Raw genomic sequence first — 13,894 nt, forward strand, 5'->3', positions numbered from 1 at the left:
TAAATTTTTTTCTTTGACTTCTGAACATTTTTCATGATGTTTTTTTATTTCCTGACCCAAGGCAACCAAGCTTTCAGTGTTTGATTTACCAAAGACACTGGATGCTTTGCTTACATATATTGTGTGACTTGAGATAAAGCTTCAGGACTCCCTCAATAACTGGAGCGCAGGAAACAATTGACACTGTTTCTTAATTCACATTGTTTTTTAGACATTTCCTACTTCCTAGTATAATATAGCTTTCCCATGAGAACAATTTGCTTGTAAATGGTTAGAGATGATAAATTTCTCATTGGCACCACATTCTGCGGGGGGATTTTCACTGTGCTTTTTAGTAGCTGAGTTGGTGTGTGTGCCTGGGTGTTTGTGTGTCTTTGTATGTGTTGGGGGCAGGGACTTCATGTTTTATATGTTTCAGACTTCATTCCAAGTATCAGATTTTTTTTTTTTGACTACCTATTCATTCACATGGGGTTCTGCATTCTTGATTGGAACATCTTTCTTGATATAATTGTTTTAATCCTTCCAGTTTGAGGGAACACCCCTGTGAATTAGTGTTTTTAGATATGCCTGGTGAGTGACAGTGGAAAGGAATTCATGGTATTTTCATCAGACATTTGCATGTATGTGTCTTGCATGTGAGTGTGTGATATTTATTGTCTTTGGTGCTATACAGTGGTCATTAAGGAATAATTCCAGAATGTGGAGGAAATCCCTAGATAATCTCATCTGTTTTGCAATTCAAAAAGAAAAGAAGTTTTCACATTGCTTCCGAAATGGTGGTTCCCACATTCAGAAGTCAGACCGCGTATAAAGTGAAAGTAAAAGGTTTCCAGTGGAAAAAAAGATGTAGAACTTTGAGTTCCTTTTTTTTTTTTTCTGTCTTATCAGATTTTGTAAAAATAATACCACTTGTCAGTATTGCAGTTCCTTCCATCTCGAGAACTAAAAGCATTTCACAATCTCTTTTCCTCATGCCCTTCTCTTCAAGGCAGTCTTTACTGGGCTGGGTTTATTTTTATCACAGCAACAACCAGTTTTTAGACACTTTTGCAAACGAAAAAAGAAAAATGAGAATGGCACTGTAGCTGACATTCATTTTAGCTGTTTCCTAGTGTGAACATTTGAGTATTTCTAAAATTTTCTCTCTAAGTATGTCTCATTTTTTTCTTAGTTTGTCCCAGTTCTAAGTCTCTATTCTGCTGATTGGGTAAAAAGAGTTTTAGTGTAAACCTTATACCCGCAGAATGACTTTTTGAACTTTGAATTAGGACTTTTTCACCCTTTTCCCAATAACTCCTTTTTCATCACTCTATTCAGTATAATCATAGGCTCCAGGAAAGTTGGCACTGGAGAGGACTCTTAAGGATTACCCAGTTTAAGACCTTCATTATATAAATGAAGAAATTGAGGCCCAGAATGACTAAGTTACCTGCTCAAGGTCAGATAGCTCTCTGATGGCAGAGGTTTGACCAGAATCAAGGATTCCTGATTTCTAGTTCAGTATTCTTTGAATTGCTTAAAAATAAAGAGTCTATCTGGATAGAATTAGAGCACACCCTCACTGAATCCTGGTACCAGCCAGCAGGTTGAATTACAATCTAGTTCAATGAAAATTGGAAGGCAGTTTTAGTTTTCCAGTTTGTCAAATATGAAATGGTAATGTTGAATTTATGGACTTTTTTTCTTTTTTTTTCCTGACCTCTGGGTCTTGTGTGATTTCTGTGTAGCCGAGACTGTGGTTTGAAATGACTGGTGATTTGTGTTCCTTCCTCAGGCCACCACACCATCTACATTGGGGTCCATGTGCCAAAGAGCTACCGGAGAAGGAGACGTCACAAGAGAAAGACAGGCCACCGAGAAAAGAAGGAAAAGGAGAGAATCTCTGAGAACTATTCTGACAAGTCAGATGTGGAGAATGCGGATGAGTCCAGCAGCAGCATCCTGAAGCCTCTCAGTGAGTTCCCCCTGGGTGCTGGTGCCTCCCTCCCTGCCTCCCTCCCCTGGCCTTGGGAAAGACACGCTTGAAGATCTTAGGGTGAATGAGGAGGGGTACAGTGATGCTGGGATGCTCGCCTCTAAAGCATAATGTCTCTGGAGGTGATGCTTTTCTTGTCCCTGTAGATTGGTCTAGGAGGAGACCTGGTAAAATTCTGAGCTGGTCAGAAGAGATCTGACAGTGTTTAGGCGTTTGGCATTTTGTGTTTCCATTAGTGAAGTAGGACAGAGTGTTATAGGTGATATTTAACTGAAGTTATCAGCAGTAACTGGGAAATTTTTCAAGAAATTTTTATGTATATGTGTGTGTATATATATACACACACACGTACTGTGCTGTCCTTAGCCACTCAGTTTTGTCCAATTCTTTGCATCCCTACAGACTGTAGCCCTCCGGGCTCCTCTGTCCATGGGGATTCTCCAGGGAAGAATACTGGACTGGGTTGTCATGCCCTCCTCATATACATGCATACATATTTACATGACATTTACAGGATTATAGGTTACATTTAGCCAGGTTGATTTAAAAAAGAATAGTGGGAAAACATCCGCAAAATCAGAGGGTCATTGAGAGTGACGCAGTTCTGAAAATGTTGAAACTATTAGCCATCATCAGACTTTGGATAGAGGTGTTACTTGGCACAGAATAGCAGGAGGTCAAACCACATCCTTGGATTCAAGCGGATTGATGTGTGTTTGGGTTTATGTGTCTGTTGCTTTGGTTTCTTTTGATGTGGAGAACGTTGGGCTATCTGGGCAGCTTTGTGGCTGGAGTGAGAACAAATATATGCAGTAGAAGCGAAAAGCAGCAGAAACATATGCCAGTTTGGGAAGATTCCCCAACATGAGTTGCATAGTGACAGCTTTTCATGTTGGCGCGCTCAGCCCAGTTCTTCCTCTCTTTGCTACAGTTGCAGAAATCCAGAACTTGCAATAAAATCCATCATGGGTGGCAGAGATAAAGATCCAATTCAGTCTTCGTAGGTGATGAGAGGCTAAATTAGAATTAATAGCTCAGAACTGTTGAAAGTGAGTTTACAGAGTTAAATATGAGGGTGTGAAGTGTAGTGATGCGAATCTGTGAATTTTTTTTATAGTCTCTACTGGAGCTGAGCAGGTGGCTTAGGAAGTAGAGGGATACTTATGTGGAGAGGAGCTGTCAGCTGGACCACTGAATTAAAGAGGAATGTTTTGAGGACAGTTTGGAGATGGACCACTGAATTAAAAGTTTAAAGTGTTGGAGTAAATGTAAGACTTACATGGGACCAGAGGACAGGAGGCAGAAGTTCCATGCTTTTCACTGGAACTCTGGGGGAGAGCCTTTCTGAAAGGCATTGTTTGTATGTTGACTAAAAAAAATGGGGTCTGTTTCAAGCAAAGTCCTTGAAATGCAGACAAAAAAGGTCACAGTTAATAGTCTGGAGGAACGAAAGATAACATTCCTTTCCAAATACATTACTAGTTTATCTTGATTTGCTATCTGTTTTGGTAAGACCTGAGCCAGAATCAGAGGTGCTGTCTCCAGTGTGTGTGTGTGTGTGTGTGTGTGTGTGTGTGTGTGTCTGTCTGTCTGTGTCTGTGTGTCTGTGTCTGTCTGTCTTATCATCTCTCATTCTGCAATTTAAGAACAAGAGTGCATCATCTCTATAAATACTAAAAGGGAAAGAGATGCTCACCTACACAAATGGGCCACAGGATTTTGAGATGATCATTATGTAATAGCTTTTTAGGAAAGGCAGTGGAAACTATGCCAGTAATACTCAAGTAGGTAATAGGGATGAACAGGTCAGAAAGGCACTGAGGCTGAATCTCTGTCTTCCCTGGAATGCTGTGACTTCCTGTGGCCTCTGGAGACCAGTTTGAGTAGAGCATGTAGAGGACGGAAGGCACTTCCTGCTCTTTACCCTTAGAGGTCTCCTCCTTGGAGAGTACTGGATTGTGTTGTATATTTGGTTTCTGAAGCGATCCTATGGAGACATCATTGTTAAGGACAATGATAACAAAGAAATGATCAATAAATTTGTATTTTACAGTTAGTTATTTTCTACTAGTCAATAAATTATGCTATCATATGCCTGTGACATATTTGATATGAATCATCCAACATGACATGAAGATCCTCAAAGAAATTACTCTATTTTCTCCACTGCTTATCATGGAGACTAGATGGGTTGGTAACTGGTTTATCTGGTGCAATTCTACTTAAAAATCGTTGCACTCAGATGAAAAGGGATATTTAAGCCTGTGATTTCAGGGAACCTATAGGGCTCTGGAGCCAACGTGAAGACAAAAGTTTCTCTTGTTCTTAAATCTGTGGTTTTTAAGTAACTTATGTCTACAGGCATGCCAGGCCCCCTGGACCAGATTCTTGCATGGACCTGGCATTATATCAGGTGGTGCTTGTCACTACTGAAAAAACCCACCTGGAAATAGAGCCCCTTAATGAGACTCATCTCTGATTTTCTCCTTCCTGTCACCCTCATCTGCAACATGTCAATAACTTTTGTTGGTTCTGCATCTGAAATACATCTGAATCTGTCTATTGTTTTTTGATGTTGACTGCCATATTCTGATCCAGGGAATCCTACTCTCTTGCTTAAGACAACTGGAACTGCCTCTGCGTTTCACATCTTTTCCCACACAGAGGGAGTAGTGATTATCACAAAGTGCAAATTGGGTCATACCATTCCCTCTTTAGAATGAAATCCCGGTCAAGCCTCAGGGCCCACTGTGTCCCACTAGAGTCCTTTGCATTACTTGCTCCTTGTTCACTGTAATTCAGCCACACGGATTTTTCAGTGGTGTCCAAACCTTTCCTGCCTCAGGACCTTTGCTTGTGCAATACTGTCTTTCTGGAATGGTCCCTCATTCTTGCTCTGGTTAGCTTTTCTCTGCCTTTATGTTCCACCTTCAAAGTGTTGTCTCTTCAGAGAGAGATGCTTTGCCCTGCTATTCTATCTGATGTGTTAATAGCTTCTCCAGTGTTGGTCTTCCACAGTTCTCATCTCTTTCCTTCATAATACATGTTTCACTTCAGGAGTTTACTAACCTACTGTTAGTAAAAATACCCTACAGTTTTGTCTTGTGCTGATGGGACAGCATAAGCTCCCTGAGAGCTTGGATCAGGTTTGTCTTCTTCTCCTATGTTATCTCTGGCACCTAGCACAGTGCCTGGTACAGAGTGTGTGTGTGTGTGTGTGTGTGTGTGTGTGTGCGCGTGCTAAGTCAATTCAGTCATGTCTGACTCTATGCGACCCTATGGACTGGAGCCCACCAGGCTCCTCTGTCCATGGAATTCTCTAGGCAAGAGTATGGAGTGGGTTGTCATGCCCTTCCCCAGGGGATCTTCCTGACCCAGGGATCGAACCTGAGGTTCTTAGGTCTCCAGTGTTGGTAGGTGGTTCTTTACTATTAGTGTCACCTAGGAAGCCCAATGTATATGCTTCAGTTCAGTTCAGTTCAGTCGCTCAGTCATGTCCGACTCTTTGCGACCCCACGAATCGCAGCACGCCAGGCCTCCCTGTCCATCACCATCTCCTGGAGTTCACTCAGACTCACGTCCATCAAGTCAGTGATGCCATCCAGCCATCTCATCCTCTGTAGTCCCCTTCTCCTCCTGCCCCCAATCCCTCCTCGCATTAGAGTCTTTTCAAATGAGTCAACTCTTCGCATGAGGTGGCCAAAGTACTGGAGTTTCAGCTTTAGCATCATTCTTTCCAAAGAAATCCCAGGGTTGATCTCCTTCGGGATGGACCGGTTGGATCTCCTCGTAGTCCGAGGGACTCTCAAGAGTCTTCTCCAACACCACAGTTCAAAAGCATCAATTCTTTGGCACTCAGCCTTCTTCACAGTCCAACTCTCACATCCATACATGACCATAGGAAAAACCATAGCCTTGACTAGACGGACCTTAGTTGGCAAAGTAATGTCTCTGCTTTTGAATATACTATCTAGGTTGGTCATAACTTTTCTTCCAAGGAGTAAGCGTCTTTTAATTTCATGGCTGCAGTCACCATCTGCAGTGATTTTGGAGCCCCCAAAAATAAAGTCTGACACTGTTTCCACTGTTTCCCCATCTATTTCCCATGAAGTGATGGGACCAGATGCCATGATCTTCGTTTTCTGAATGTTGAGCTGTAAGCCAACTTTTTTACTCTCCTCTTTCACTTTCATCAAGAGGCTTTTTAGCTCCTCTTCACTTTCTGCCATAAGGGTGGTGTCATCTGCATATCTGAGGTTATTGATATTTCTCCCAGCAATCTTGACTCCAGCTTGTGTTTCTTCCAGTCCAGCATTTCTCATGATGTACTCTGCATATAAGTTAAATAAGCAGGGTGACAATATACAGCCTTGACGTTCTCCTTTTCCTATTTGGAACCAGTCTGTTGTTCCATGTCCAGTCCTAACTGTTGCTTCCTGACCTGCATACAGATTTCTCAAGAGGCAGGTCAGGTGGTCTGGTATTCCCATCTCTTTCAGAATTTTCCACAGTTTATTGTGATCCACACAGTCAAAGGCTTTGGCATAGCCAATAAAGGAGAATTAGATGTTTTTCTGGAACTCTCTTGCTTTGTCCATGATCCAGCAGATGTTGGCAATTTGATCTCTGGTTCCTCTGCCTTTTCTAAAACCAGCTTGAACATCAGGGAGTTCACGGTTCATGTATTGCTGAAGCCTGGCTTGGAGAATTTTGAGCATTACTTTACTAGCGTGTGAGATGAGTGCAATTGTGTGGTAGTTTGAGCATTCTTTTGCATTGCTTTTCTTTGGAATTGGAATGAAAACTGACCTTTTCCAGTCCTGTGGCCACTGCTGAGTTTTCCAAATTTGCTGGCATATTGAGTGCAGCACTTTCACAGCATCATCTTTCAGGATTTGAAAGAGCTCCACTGGAATTCCATCACCTCTACTAGCTTTGTTTGTAGCGATGCTTTCTAAGGCCCACTTGACTTCACATTCCAGGATGTCTGGCTCTAGATTAGTGATCACATCATCATGATTATCTGGGTCGTGAAGATCTTTTTTGTACAGTTCTTCCATGTATTCTTGCCACCTCTTCTTAATATCTTCTGCTTCTGTTAGGTCCATACCATTTCTGTCCTTTATCGAGCCCATCTTTGCATGAAATGTTCCCTTGGTATCTCTAATTTTCTTGAAGAGGTCTCTAGTCTTTCCCATTCTGTTGTTTTCCTCTATTTCTTTGCATTGATCACTGAAGACGTCTTTCTTATCTCTTCTTGCTATTCTTTGCTTAATAGATGCTTATTGAGGAGCAGTGGAGTTGATGAACTGCCGCAGAGGAAGACATAGGTATTGCTTCCGTTGGTCTCACTCTTTTCCACTTTATAAAAATCCAGGTGATTTTCTTGTTTGCAGTCCTCATACATGATCTTTCCTGCTCTGCCTTTTTCTCTTGCCATGTTAAAGTTGGCCTTGATTTTTAATTATTCCACTTTGGAAACTGCCTCATTATTTCAACTATTGCTGAAGCACTACTTTGATCTAGGCACACGACTCCCAGGGGTGTTGAGCTGCTTGTCACCCATAGCTGTTGGAAGAAATCAATCCACAGAGCTCGTGGATTTATCACTTACATTTAAAAATGCTCACTAGTCCACACAAGAGCTCAGGTGACTCAGCTTTGGAAACCATATTAAGGAGGCATAGGACAAATAGTAAACGACATTTGTAATAAGACATAAGCCAAATATTTTCCAGTATTCAGGCACATTGGGAAGATGACATAATTAATGGGTTCATTTAGCTTATAACAGAGAAGCTTTTTTCTCTTCCCTGTGGCTCTGGTGTCAAGAGAGGGTTTCTAAAAAGTGTATGCGTGTTTTGAATCTTAGGCATTGGGAGCTTTGAGGAGGAAGGTAGCCAGCTTCTTTGTCCCTGTCTTCCTCTTCCTACCCCCAAGCTCAGCAGCAGCTCTGAGGCCTCGCACAGCTGTTTTTCTCAGTGTGGCGTTTGAGCCTGTGTCCCACCTTGGGACACAGAGAAGAAAATGCGTGTGAGAAGTGTGGGACACGAGCAATGGGGCGGGAGGCTGGGAAAGACAAGTGAAGTGGAAGAGCAGGCAGGAGGAGAGACAAGGGAGCGAGGAGGTGGTGTGGAGTGGGTGGTGGAGAGAAAAGCTCGATTGTGCTCTTTCTTAAAAATAACCCTTTGCCTCCCCCACTGTGCATTTTTTTTCGCCCTAAGTTAGCAACTGCCGTCCTCTGAGGGTTGCCCATTTCTGGATGGGGAGGTGGTCCTAGATGAGCTAAACTCCTACCATCGATGGAGTGACCTCTGCACTTTGCATTTTGTTAGTGTCCTGGGGTGCTCGTGGGGGACTCACAGGCCTCTCTGTGACTGCAGAGACTCTGAAGATGTATAAGATGTTAGCAAACAGAGCTACAAGCAGAACATTCTGTTCAGCATTTCGGTCTGATGTGTAATCTATCTCTTGACAAGCTCGCACATGCCTCAGTGCTGGGAGGTGCTAACTGCCTCTCACACATATGTCTTGCCCATGGTGGGATCCTGTCACTAGGTATGCACACACAGACGTTCATTCAGTCGTGTGGTAGTCTTTTTTAGCTCTTTGGATGAGTACCAGAACTGATGGATTTATGCTAGTGAGCATTGTTCTGTGAGCCTGGAACAATGGATGCCCGTGGGTGATCCAGTTATAGCCAGGAAACTGAAGCAGAGAAATGGACAGCTGCTTTTGCTTGGTGCTTCCAGGGAAATGAACAGAGTACCTTTGCATAAGAGCCAAGATTATTTGGGATTTTGTCATTTGACTTCCCCTTTTCCCAGCGCATACATCCCTGTGCCCTCCCCCGACCTGACTTCATTCTTCTGGGTGCATTTCTACTTTTTCCTTGATTCTTACATGTTTTCAGGCAAGGCCTCGAATACTGATATCTAAGATTCTTACAATTTTCTGTGCGCCATTTGCATATCCCCCCAATGAACCAGTATGCAGGAGAAAAGGAAGTCTGAAGTGTGCATGAAAGGAGTAGATTCTATCCCTGTTAAGAAATAAAACACAAAGGAAATACACTGTCTTTTTCATCCTCTTCTCTATTTTTCATGCTATATACATAGGAGGATGTCCTTTATCTTTAGGTCTGAAACAAAGGCTTTTTGTATTAAAAAATAATTGAAAACCTAAAAGTTGGCCTTTTCAGAAGGGTCACTTGTGATGGAATTTTAGTGAAAAGGCAGTGGGTCACGGCAGTTAGGAGCACATTTGAGCTAGACAGTTCGAATACCAGCTCATACCAGCAGCGTGAACTCGGCAAGATGCTTAAGCTCTCAGTACTCCACTTTCCTCTCCTGTAAAGGGAATAATGATAGAAGTTAATCCATAGTGCTCTGAGTGTTAAATGAGCGGTGTATCTGGTTAGCAATTATTATTTTGAGTTCTTCTGAACACTTTCTTCAAGCTCATCTTTTCCCATCCACTGTACACAGCGTCAGACTAAAACTGCAGAGATTACTTCTTTGAGCTCCTCTGCCTTTTGTGCCATCAGTGCCCACTAGCTTTTCCTTTGCTTTGGCTTGACTAGCTTGACTCCTGGATCCCAGTGACAATCTTCAGGAGATCTACCTTAAATTCAGTCTCTTATTAATAACTTGCTGGTGGTGCAGCCTGATGCTGCACAGCATGAAAGGACCAAGGAAACAAGGTGTTCACCAGGCAGAAGTGATACTGATCATGCTCCTACTTTGTGTAAAAGACAGCCAGTAGAGCAAGTGACTGCTTATTACCAAGTGTGTCCTTGAATTCAGCCAGTAGTTGGAATTTCGCTTCTGAGCCCCTGCAGGCAAATGGGCTGTCCCTTCTTTCCTGAGAAGGATCTCTTTTCTGCCTCTTTCTTTGTGTTTCTCAGTGAAATTAATCTGGCTAAGAAGGGCAGTTGGATGGGACGAGTCAGCAACTTGAAGGCAGTGCTGTGCAGAGAGGAAAATGTTTGGCATACTTGTGTTTTTGGTGGCACGAGGCAGGCTCAACAATGTTGTGTTTTGTGTGGTACACATAATTGCTGATTCTTCCTCTGTGATGCTGATGAGTACAGGAGGGCTGTGTCATGGTGCTTCCACCTTCTTTCACTGGTTAACTATGTAAACCTCATAGGGAGCCTGGCGTTTTGGAAATGCGATTTACTTGAAGTCACCTTGACGCTGCCTCCAAGTGGCAGTCCTTCACGCTATGGAAGAGTGTCATTTCTCGTAGCCTCTGACTGTTCTATTACAATAGTTATTCCATTTTATCATGCCATGAGATGTTATGAATAGTGCGTTTACGTGTGTCATGGGAGAGTTGATGTTGTTGCTATTTATAGTGACTCATGAGTTTTGGAGGCCTCAGAGGGTTCCACTGTGCTCCAGGGGCTGGGGTACGCAGGCTAAAAAGAGACTGTGACTTGGGGTGGAAAATGGGAGAAAACCAGAGCCTTGTGTGGAATGTCAGATGTAAAGTATACTTTAATGAAGCGAAGAGGATATAAATGACTGTGGATCACAGGTATTAGCTCCTCAGCAGAAGGCACGACACATCCTGTGGTTTGGGTTCAAGGTTGTAAGATAGGAATCTTGAGGGTGTGAGCGTATTTGTGAGTATGTGTGTGATTAAAAAAAGGAAGATATCGGTAGGGATCTTCTTGAAATGGTAATTCTGTTTAGGAAATTTCTCATATAAAAGGTTCTTGAAGGACTCTATGGGTTCTTAATTCCAAGGATTTAGATTCAGGACTTTATGGACTTGAACTGTTAATGCAGAAATCGCTATGAGGACCATAGGGGACCATGGGTATACTCTATAAATAAATTCTCTGGAATTCTTCCACGACCACAATCTGGAAGCAGGAATGTTGGGTTCTTTTAATAACTTTCCCATGGATGGGGAGTGTTACTTGACTTTTCAGCACGTTTCTGTAGAGGTGTGGTGAGTGTGGAGTCCCTGTCATCTTTGTTACCTATATAATCAAAATCTTCGTTATCTTTGACTCTTAAGTATTCTTCTTCTTCCGTAGACAGCCACTCACTTGAGTCCTGTTGGTTTTCCATCAAAGTGTCTCTTGTGTCTGCCTTTTCCTTTGCATTCCTAAGGCATTATCTTCTTTGGATTTTCTGCCTTTAGGGTCTAACTTGAAATAGAAGGGAGTTATTTCTGACAAGGTTTCCAGATTGCTAAGCTGTCTCTTTCGTCTTGTCTCTCCTTAATTAAACAAATAGTAATAATAATAATAATAATAACAAACCCTTCCAATGCTCCTCATTACTGAAAACAGTTTCCTAACTTGGGCTCCTTAGACATTTAAAAAGAGATTGCGACTGTAATGGAGCTTCCTCTACTGTCTTCAATATTTTAAGTAGTTCAGTGAAAATTGTAGGTTTACTCTGCTTCTGCAGGTCTTAAAGAGAGCATTTATACCAGCACATAATGACTTGCCCAGTTTTTGAACTCCTGTGGCAAGTATTTTACATTATTTTACAAGTATGTTACATGTTCTGATGCTTAGACCTGAGGTGGTTTGAGTATTGATTCACTTCTTTAATTCAGGTATGTGTCGTCTCTCCAACGATATCATTAGAGCCCCACTGGCAGGAGCAATATCTCATATTTAATTTGAGTCATGTTTTGAAGTAGCATATCCTTTGAGTGGGTATACAAATAAAATGTCCAGAAATGATCAATTCGGTTAAAATATTCTGCTCTGTCTGCAAAAATAAAAACTGAAGAGAAAAGTTTAATATTAACAACTACCTTAGTTAAAAAAAAATGCTATTTTTCCCAACCTAAATCTTCTTCAAATGTGATTAAAATAGAAATCACTGGAATTGTGCAGTAGAGTGAGTTCAACAATAGTGACACAAAAAGAGAGAAGGCCAGGAAAAGTATTTTTACTCATGCTGTATAGTTCTGCAACTTTGCTTTAAAATGACTGGTTAGCACATAAAAAATACAAATTGTTCATATTTTCAAAACAGAAATAAAAAGTGCTACCCTGCATATACTTTCTCTCATGAGAAAATATTAAAATGTGTGAAGATATGCATGTCAGTACAAGAATGCAAAATGTTATTTAAGATGGCATTTCACTAAAGAACTGTATTAGCATGTTGAGTTGGAGTAAGCTTCCCTCTGCATAAGACTATTTGGGGTACATATTTCACTTTGCTGAGTGAGAATAGTATATAAAAGAGGTTACTTATGATAGTGAGATTTGTTAATCAGTTTATGTCACCAAGGCTGTTTGTGGAGTGTCCTACATGGAGAATTTTAAGAATTGTTTATGTATGTTTATCATGGATAAACAGATTAATCTGTGTTGCTGCAGAGATGAACTTAGGTGACCTTTGTACATCCTTCTCAGAATTATGATGTAATGGTTTTGAAACAAGAATGTCCCTGAAATTTTTTATTCTTTTGCTATTTGCGAATTAAGCCAAATTCCTTTAAAAAAAAAAAAAAAAGCAGAGTGTACTCAGTACCCTTAGGAGTTACTTTTGGTAGTGGTGTTACTGTGTTCCAGCAATCTGTATTAAAATTATCCTTTGTCAGTTACCAAAATTTTAACACAGAGGCCACAGAAAAATTACATTTAGTTGATTCTGCTTCATTTACGAGGTTTTGGGAAAGAATAACTTAGGTGTAATGGAAAATGTGACTTCTGGACGCAGATTTACAGGAAACACGCCGACTGTATAGCTGGCTGTGTTTGTTCAAAACTGAAGTTGTTTTCAGAAAAAAATAGGTTGATTTCTGTTACCAAGTCATGGGAATAGCAATTTCTATAACTAGAAATTCGCTGCAGATTCGTCTAGTATCCAGAATGCATGCATGAACAGCTTATAAAATCCTAGGTCAGTTCTTTGACTCTGCTTTGTTATTTCTTGTGAAATTACTGAATTCCCCAAATGAACAAAAACCAAGGAAACAAACAAGCAGAAAATTTCAGAGAGATTTTTGGATTATTTTTTTATTGATGTCCACACCCAGAGATGGCTAATATTCTTCCTTGTTCCTCCAATTCTTAAATATAGATTTTGAACAAAAGTTACTAGGGTTAATAAGAACTGAAGGTAGATAACTGGTGTTCCACTGGCCACTCATTTAGATCAAATGCTAATCAAAGTTTTCTAAAGTACCTGAGAAGTGTGTGGCTAAAGGAAACTTTTCCTGAGTTGCTTGCTTGCTTAAACCAAACTTGGAAGGTTTATAGATTTTTTTTTTCCCGCTATCAAATGGACTGGAAAATGTATATGCCATATTCTCTTTAAGTTCCTTTTATTCTATTGTTTTCTGATTCTTTCTGACATTTGTAAAAACACCTAAGTGATGAATATAATGGGATAAATGTCAGGATCTTTGCATTGCATATTTTTTGTGTACAGTAGAAGTGACAGAGAGGCTTTCCTTGTCTGGCGGGGGGGGGGAAATGTTCTGCCTTTAAGTGTGAAGATGGGGAATTTGAATAGAAGGCTTGGATGAAAAAGAGATCAATCAAGGGCAACGTATTAGTAGAAAAACCAACCTGAAGCTTGTGTTTATTTTAAGTAACAATTGATTTTTTAAAATGTCATTGAATTCCACATTTTGGCCAGTGCAGGGGGCAGGGGGTCGCACAGGAAAAAAGTACAGGATGGCACTGAAGGTAAGAAGGTAGAAAAGTGTTAGCCGCTCAGTTGTGTCCGATTCTTTGCAGTCCATGAACCGTAGTCCACCAGGCTCCTCTGACCATGGAATTATCCAGGCAGTAATACCGGCGTGTGTTGCCATTCCCTTCTACAGAGGATCTTCCCGACCCGGGATTGAACCCTGGTCTCCTGCATTGCAGGCAGATTCTTTGCCATCTGAGCCACTAGGGAAGCCCAAGGAGAGAGAGGAGATGACCAG

At 41.3% G+C, this 13,894-nt stretch overlaps 1 protein-coding gene across 3 annotated transcripts in view; it reads left to right on the top strand.

The window, feature by feature from the left end:
* SLC4A4 (solute carrier family 4 member 4) overlaps positions 1-13,894 on the top strand; it is a 369,377-nt gene that overhangs the window by 76,421 nt on the left and 279,062 nt on the right. For all 3 annotated transcript variants that reach the window (XM_018049558.1, XM_013964709.2, XM_005681740.3), the window contains exon 3: positions 1,778-1,957. In XM_018049558.1, the coding sequence (XP_017905047.1) occupies positions 1,778-1,957 (180 nt within the window). The remainder of the gene's footprint in view (positions 1-1,777; positions 1,958-13,894) is intronic.

Source organism: Capra hircus, chromosome 6, assembly GCF_001704415.2.
Source record: "Capra hircus breed San Clemente chromosome 6, ASM170441v1, whole genome shotgun sequence".
In the NCBI taxonomy this organism is placed as follows: domain Eukaryota; kingdom Metazoa; phylum Chordata; class Mammalia; order Artiodactyla; family Bovidae; genus Capra; species Capra hircus.